Source organism: Terrapene carolina, unplaced genomic scaffold, assembly GCF_002925995.2.
Source record: "Terrapene carolina triunguis isolate 2854851 unplaced genomic scaffold, T_m_triunguis-2.0 Scaffold23956, whole genome shotgun sequence".
In the NCBI taxonomy this organism is placed as follows: domain Eukaryota; kingdom Metazoa; phylum Chordata; order Testudines; family Emydidae; genus Terrapene; species Terrapene triunguis.
The window spans coordinates 7,613-14,436 of record NW_020688307.1 but is presented as its reverse complement, the minus strand read 5'-3'; the positions used below and the strand labels follow the sequence as shown (position 1 = coordinate 14,436).

At 41.3% G+C, this 6,824-nt stretch overlaps 1 protein-coding gene across 1 annotated transcript; it reads right to left on the bottom strand.

Moving 5' to 3' along the window:
* Positions 1 to 1,023: 1,023 nt before the first annotated feature.
* LOC113408779 (major facilitator superfamily domain-containing protein 1-like) lies at positions 1,024 to 6,525 on the bottom strand. Its single transcript, XM_026662181.2, has 3 exons — positions 6,284 to 6,525; positions 4,155 to 4,207; positions 1,024 to 1,284 (listed from the first exon to the last, which is right to left on the bottom strand). Exons 1-3 carry the CDS (start codon positions 6,432 to 6,434, stop codon positions 1,168 to 1,170), a joined length of 321 nt encoding a protein of 106 aa, XP_026517966.1. The 5' UTR covers positions 6,435 to 6,525; the 3' UTR covers positions 1,024 to 1,167.
* Between the last annotated feature and the right edge of the window lie 299 nt (positions 6,526 to 6,824).

Sequence of the window (6,824 nt, the reverse complement as noted above, 5' to 3'; positions counted from 1 at the left end):
CTCTCTATACCCGTTCATAAGCCGACCCCCTTCTCTGGTGCTTCCCTTTTTTACTAAAAAAATTCGGCTTATGAATGAGTATATACGGTAGTATTTGTGTCAAGCTGCATTTGGATGGAAATTGGAATTCAGTTAAAAGTGTATTGTAAAATGCATTTTTTTACTTTATGACGCCACTTTACATGTGCTGATATATAACAAAGTTTCCGAAAACACGTTTTGCATTTAAAACTAAATGTAATTAAGCAGAATGGAAGTATTAGCTGTAGTTCACAAATTGACTGATTGTTTCTGATCACTATGATCCAGAATTTCAAAAGTAAGTGTGCTTAGGGAGCTAAGACACTTTTGAAAAATCCCACTAGGCACCTAAATCTGGCCTCACTTCTCAAAACTAGATCTTATCCTCTCCATAACTAGTTTTTAATCCTAGATTGGATTAGGAAAACAAACTTTCCTGCTTTTTCATCTTCCAGTTAGTTTCTCAACTTTGAATAAAATAATCCACATGAAGAAAAGTCTCTCCACATTTGCTACTTAAACTGAAACCCAGAAGTAATTAAGGCAAAAGTTTTTCTGCACAATAAAAACTGAAAGTACTTACATTTGGAAAAAAAATACCAGCATTTGCTCCATTGTAATATGAATACTTCATGCAGTACTTGACTTTGGGATTCTTAGAAACCTTGAGTTGACCTCAAAATAAAGATATTTTACCCTAATTCTGTACATAATTAAAAAAAGGTATGCCGCCTTTTAACGCCTTAAAATTTGAGGATTACTCAGTGATGCAGCATATTTTTATTTACATAATTGTGCTGTATTAGAGTAAATGTAGGCCTTAACATAAGTTGTCAATTTCAAGTCTCATTTTAAACAGGGTTGTGGGGTTTTTTTTTTTAAAATGCATTTAAGTAAAAGAAGACTTACCTGATTTTAAGTCACTGTTTTTTTTTTAAACAAAGAATCAAAATGTATTATTCACCTTATAGAAAAACATTTGTGAAAGAAACAGATTTTGCAGCTTGTTCAGATTCAAACACTCAAAGAAACTCAGTGAAAGCTGATAGAATGTCATCTACACTGAAAATGTAGATGAGATTTTTCTGGACGTGCATCTCCCCTTCTAATGATCTGATCCTTAGAAATGTGACACTGTTGTCATGCTTACCTTATTCCAAATACTCTGTCTATCAGAAAGCCTCCAAAGAAACAGAGAACCACATTGGGCCAGGAATACCAGGCATATAATGCCATGAATGTAGCGGTGTTCACCTTCATATCCTAAGAATATGCACAATTTACAAAAAGAGAGTGTCATTTAGCACTATTTTAATTACAGTGACAAGACAGCATCTAATAATGAAAACATTAAAAATGCAGCCTTCCTTTTAAGAGATAAACGGTCATCAGGTGTTTAGAAATCCAAAGGCAAGTCTTGATAAATCCAATTACCATAGGTAAGGAGAAAACTTCCAGGGGCAAAGGGTAAGCCTTGCCTATAAAGCTTCTGTAGAATCTGAATGGGAAGATTTTTAAAAGGCACAAAAGGACACTTAGGCACCCATTGAAAGTCAATGGGAATGTTGGGCCCTTAACTGTCCTCTGTGCCTCTGAAAATCCCCCCAAGTTAGTTAGTTTTAAACTGGTTTCTAGCTCTTGCTGTAAAGAAACCATTCCAAATGTGACACAAATGTATCCAATGCAAACAGAGTCTGAAATGAGAGATTTTAAACCACCTGAGGTTCAAATTCTAAACCCAGACAGATTGTTCATATGCTGGGGAGCTCATCTAGGAGAAAACAAGGAAAAGAAAAGATAGGAGAGGGGGTGGTGGAGAGGATCTCTTCCCGGGAGATACTGTACTTCAGGCTCAGCTAGAAATCCCCAGGTCCTTGCTTTGCCTCCAGAGATGCGCAGAATAGATTCCACCCCGAGCATGGCTCAATGGGATGCAGCAAATGCAAACCTTCTGTATGGGATCCCCAAATCCTGCCGCCTCCTCATCCCCTGCAGTCTTAGGGCTAGTCTACAGTAGCACGCTATATCAGCACAGCCTGTAGCATGTCTGGTAAAGACACGCTATGCTGACAGGAGAGTGCTCTCCCATTGGCTTAATTATTCTACCTCAACAAGAGACGGAAGCTATGTCAGTGTCTCCCCCCCGACTTAAGCACTGTCCACACCAGCACTAGGTCAATGTAACTTGCATCACTCGGAGAGGCAGCTTTTTCACACCCCGAGCGATGCAAGTTACATTGACTTAAGCAGTAGTGTAGACAAGCCCTTAGATTTGCCCCTAAAACTGCTTTTACATCTACAATTTTTGGAAGATTTCAGTCATACTGCTCCTGCCCACCCCAAACCTTAAGCACAAGTGAAGCCTGGATATAGAGGAGAAGTCTTCTTACTGCTGACATGCAGAAGAATGGTGTCAAGCAACACAAAAGGCAAATACCCTAGAACAGTCAGATGTGAACTGTATTCTTACAGAACATTAAAATTAAACTAACCTCCAAGCTGATTTCTATAATCTCTTGAAAAACAACATGGTTCAGTGTTGAAATTAGGGTTAAGATAACACAAGAAATAAGCAAAATTTTGACAGGTATATAAACACAGTTTAAATCGAGAACCTTCAACATGCAAAATACCGATGGATTTTGCATACCAATTTGTCTTTGAGTAAACTACACTAGTGTAATTATTTCCTCTTGGTTTTGGTTTACAGAGAGCCCAACTATGCAATTTTTACTTGTAATGAGTAGCATTTACCCACATGAGTAGCCCCAACTAAGTGAGTGGGATTATTTGTGCACAGATACTACTCAGTGAGAATAAGGGTCATGGATGTTAATCACACTGCTTAATGCACTACCGGAAGGTGATCAGGTACTATGGTGATAAGCACAGTATAAGAACTTAGATAGAATCAATAGTTACAGAATAATGGCCCAGACTTTTTCCACGTCCTCAACTCCTTCCTTGCGACATAATCAATAAATTTTCAGATGGCCATCGCTTCTCTAGAGTTTGAGAACTTCAATTAGAGAGCAATTTGAAAGCAACATTTCAGTCATTTTCACCCTTGATTTTAAAGCAAGAGGCCGTTTGAATGCTTACTGCAATCACATAAAGAGAAGAATCTGGTAGCAGCATTATTCCACAAGCTCATCTATAACTAAATGCAGAAAGCTACTCGAATGTTATATAGCAGTTCATTTCAAAAGCAAAAAGTCATTGAATAAAAATATCGTTCCCAAATCAACTCTAACTCTGCTACATTCAATATATGCAGTATTTTTGTTTTATTCCTGCATATGACACTAGCCTTAGGCTTTGTCTACACTAGTACTGTGTCCACAAAACTTTTTTTTGTTAGGGGTTGTGGGAGGAAACCACACGCCTTAGCGACATAAGTTTCACCAAACGTTGGTGTGGATACCGCTAGGTCAGCAGAAGATAGCTTCCGCCACTTGTTGGGGGTGGTTTAATTATGCTGGTGGCAGCACTCTCCCTCACTGGCATAGAGTGACTACACAGGAGACCTTACAGCAGCGCAGCTGCAGCAGTACAGCTGTGCCGCTGTAAGGTCAGTAGTGTGGACATCGCCTTAATGCCTTTAATACATGCAGCATGGGAGTGTTATGGTTCCTTAGGGAAAAATCAGTACCAAGTCTCAGCCATAGTTCTACCCCTCAACTCCTTTTTTAAATAAAGAAGGAACTGGCAGGTGTAACTGACCACGGCCAAACAGACATGCAAATGTACTATTCCAGATAGGCAGGTTGCAGCTCACGTAGAGAACACTGTGAAGGGTCACAAGAAGGTCTCACTCATGAGTATCCGGTTATTTGCATGTACACCGAGTGAATTACTCCAGTTCATGAACTCTCACCTTGATAAGGAACGTCAAGTATTGCACATATACAGTAGTTTTAGATTTAAAACCTAAACTACAGTACTTGACAATGCTCTTGTTATAAAGGTAAGTAGTCAACCCACTGGTTAATTAAATTACATGGCTGATTTCCCCATTCCACTAATGCATGGTTAAAGTCCTCTTTATATGTTATTCAGAAGTAAGCTTATTACTGAAAAACAATCCCCCCAAAAGAGTCAGTTATTATATGTAAGGAATTTTCACCACTTACCCTTTGAACCTGAGTCTGCAGAGCTGCTGGATTGTCATAGCAAAAATAGCTACCTACAGGGAGAATGAAGATACTAAATAAGCTTAGACAAACTATTTAGAAATACTGAATACAAAACTAAGATTATCTTAATAAAGACGATCTAGTCACTTTCCATGTGGAAGGTACAACAAATCAAGTTGGATTGCATTTTAAATGATATTTGCAAGAAATCATGTCACAGATAGGCAGAAATGGAAGCAACTTCTGTTATTAAATTCATTTTTCTCAGAACTTAATGAAGAATATTGCAAAAGTTTGTGATAAATTTACAAACTAAACAAATGGTATATTTACAGTGCTATTTTAACAGCTTTAAAACTATTAATCTTTCCAGTTAAAACAAGTTTCTTACTAAATGTAAAAAACCATCCAACCAGTAATATTCATCTTCAGTTTGTTTAACAAACTGCTAGGAAATAAATTAAGCAGACAATACCAGACATTCACATACTTAAATAGTAACTGGTCTTGTGAATAAAAGCAAGTTCTCATCCATGTCAATGCAAGATATAACTTTTTGGACAGGTATTTCGTTTAAATTAGTTTCATACCACAGCATCATTACTAGCCCTTGAACAGAGAAACACTTATCTTAACCATTACTGCCCCTCTGGAACATCTATTCTTCTGCATTTACACTAACCACACCCAAGGTTTGTTACTGCAAAAATACAAGTGCCAGTGCTCATACAGGAGCCATTTTTCTTTTGATAACACAAGGCCCTTCCTGCTATCAGGAATCTGCTCATAACTGTACCGAATAAGCAATGAACCTTCAAAAACCACATAAACGGCATTTGATTAAAATGTAGTTCTTTTAACTGAAGATGTCCATGCTTCTGACAGGTTTTACTTTTGTAAAAAGTCTATAAAACCTACTGCAAACATTTTAATTACATTAAAAAACCATCAGTGAAAGGGGGTTTGGATTCAAATATTCCTGTGCAGTGTTCACAATTTAAACATTGTAGCACTGCACTAGTGCACCAGCAAGTCAGACTGAAAAATAAAAGTGACTACTCCATCCAACCTGGGCAAGAAAAATAAAGTACAAAAAGAGAAAAGTTAATTAAGTTTTTAGTAACTCAAAGAATTAGTAAAGTAAGATTTAACTTGAATGTCTCTCTACATACTGTTTGCATCAAGTTCAGTGCATAACCACCACTATTATTAACACATATCTAAACAAGTTTTAGCCCACGATCGTTTGGAATGAAACTTCTCAACTCTGGAGGACTGTCATATTACAATCACAAGCTGTGAGAGTTTACACTAGCCGAGAGGTAGACAGTGATTTTGGTGTGCAGTGATAACTTCTATGCAGGCAAGCAGACCAGACCCAGCCCTGATTTTCTTGTTCAGAACTTGGGGAGGCTTCAAACTCAAGAAAAGCACATTTGCATCAATAATGGGTTTGTATGTTTTGCCACAGTGTGATGAAATACAAAGAAGGCCAAAAGAAAATAAACTTAGCACCTGCCCATACAGCATAATTAATGTCAGGGAACCCCCACATCTCAAATTTGAAAGAAAATAAAACAAGAAGGAAGGTTTATATAGAAGAATTTTTAAAACTTAAGATGGAAGAAATAAGAACAGATACTAAACCTATCAGCCTCCCAACCTTTAACAAGCCCCTGCCATAAAATGTAACTGTTCATCTCCAGGAGGACTCTTAATCCTACCTGTGGCAACAGACCTGTGTAGACGGGACACGGCTGTAGGTTTAGCGTTTACAGCCCCGGACACGGTTTGGCCCCAGGAACGAAGACAGAACAAAGCCAGGAGATAACAGGGACCCGGTCGCAGGACCCTGTTGTGGGGACAGGACCCAAGGTTGGGGGCTTGTCTTTCCCACCGACACTTTAGAAATATTGCGGCAGTGCCGCGGCTCCACCAGGGAACTGCGCGGGGGCGGGTGGGGCAGTGTGAGGCTCTGCCGCCCTCCTAACCATGGGCAGATGAGGAGCCCGGTCCCAGTCCCAGTCCTGCCGCTAAGGAACTGGGCATGGGGAGAGGGGGGCTGGGGCAGAGGGGATGCACGAGGCTGGCTGCCGCTGGGGCGGCTCCGGAGAGGCGGGACTTACCGAAGCCCAGGAAGCACATGAAGGCCAGGACCAGCAGCCGGTGGGCCAGCCGCCGCGGGTCGCACAGGGCCGGCAGCGCCTTGCGCTGGGGACAGTCATTGTGCGCCGAGTCCAGCAGCGGCCGCGCCTCCTCGCCGCCCGGCTCCACCATCGCGGCGCGGCCCCGGCTTTCCGGAGTAGGATCCGAGAAGCTGTCGCCGGTCACGTGAGAACAAGTCAGCTGACCCCCGTCCACTGGCTGTCACGTGGGAAAGATAACGGACCATGGTGCCCGCCTCTTAGGCCAGCAGACGTTACCCATAATGCAGCGCGGCCTAGCAGCACCCCGCCCTCTTCGTCGCAGGCGTGCACGTCACCTGCTGTGGCGCTGCTGAGCTCAGGAGAACACCCTTGGCTCTGCCCCTTCCCTGTGCCCCGCCCCCACTCTCCCCATCCTCCCTTGCTCGTTTTCACTGGGCCGGGGCAGGAGTCCTATCTTAAGAAAAGCTGACACTGGTGTTATTTTACCAGGTGATGTCACTCTGTGACTGCATAAGAACAG

Excerpts from the sequence above, each read along its gene's own strand:
- LOC113408779 (XM_026662181.2), bottom strand. The coding sequence starts at position 6,434 with ATGGTGGAGCCGGGCGGCGAGGAGGCGCGGCCGCTGCTGGACTCGGCG. Across the intron at positions 4,208-6,283 it reads CATGTGCTTCCTGGGCTTCG|GTAGCTATTTTTGCTATGAC; the intron begins GTAAGTCCCGCC and ends TTCTCCCTGTAG. Across the intron at positions 1,285-4,154 it reads TGCAGACTCAGGTTCAAAGG|GATATGAAGGTGAACACCGC; the intron begins GTAAGTGGTGAA and ends GCATATTCTTAG.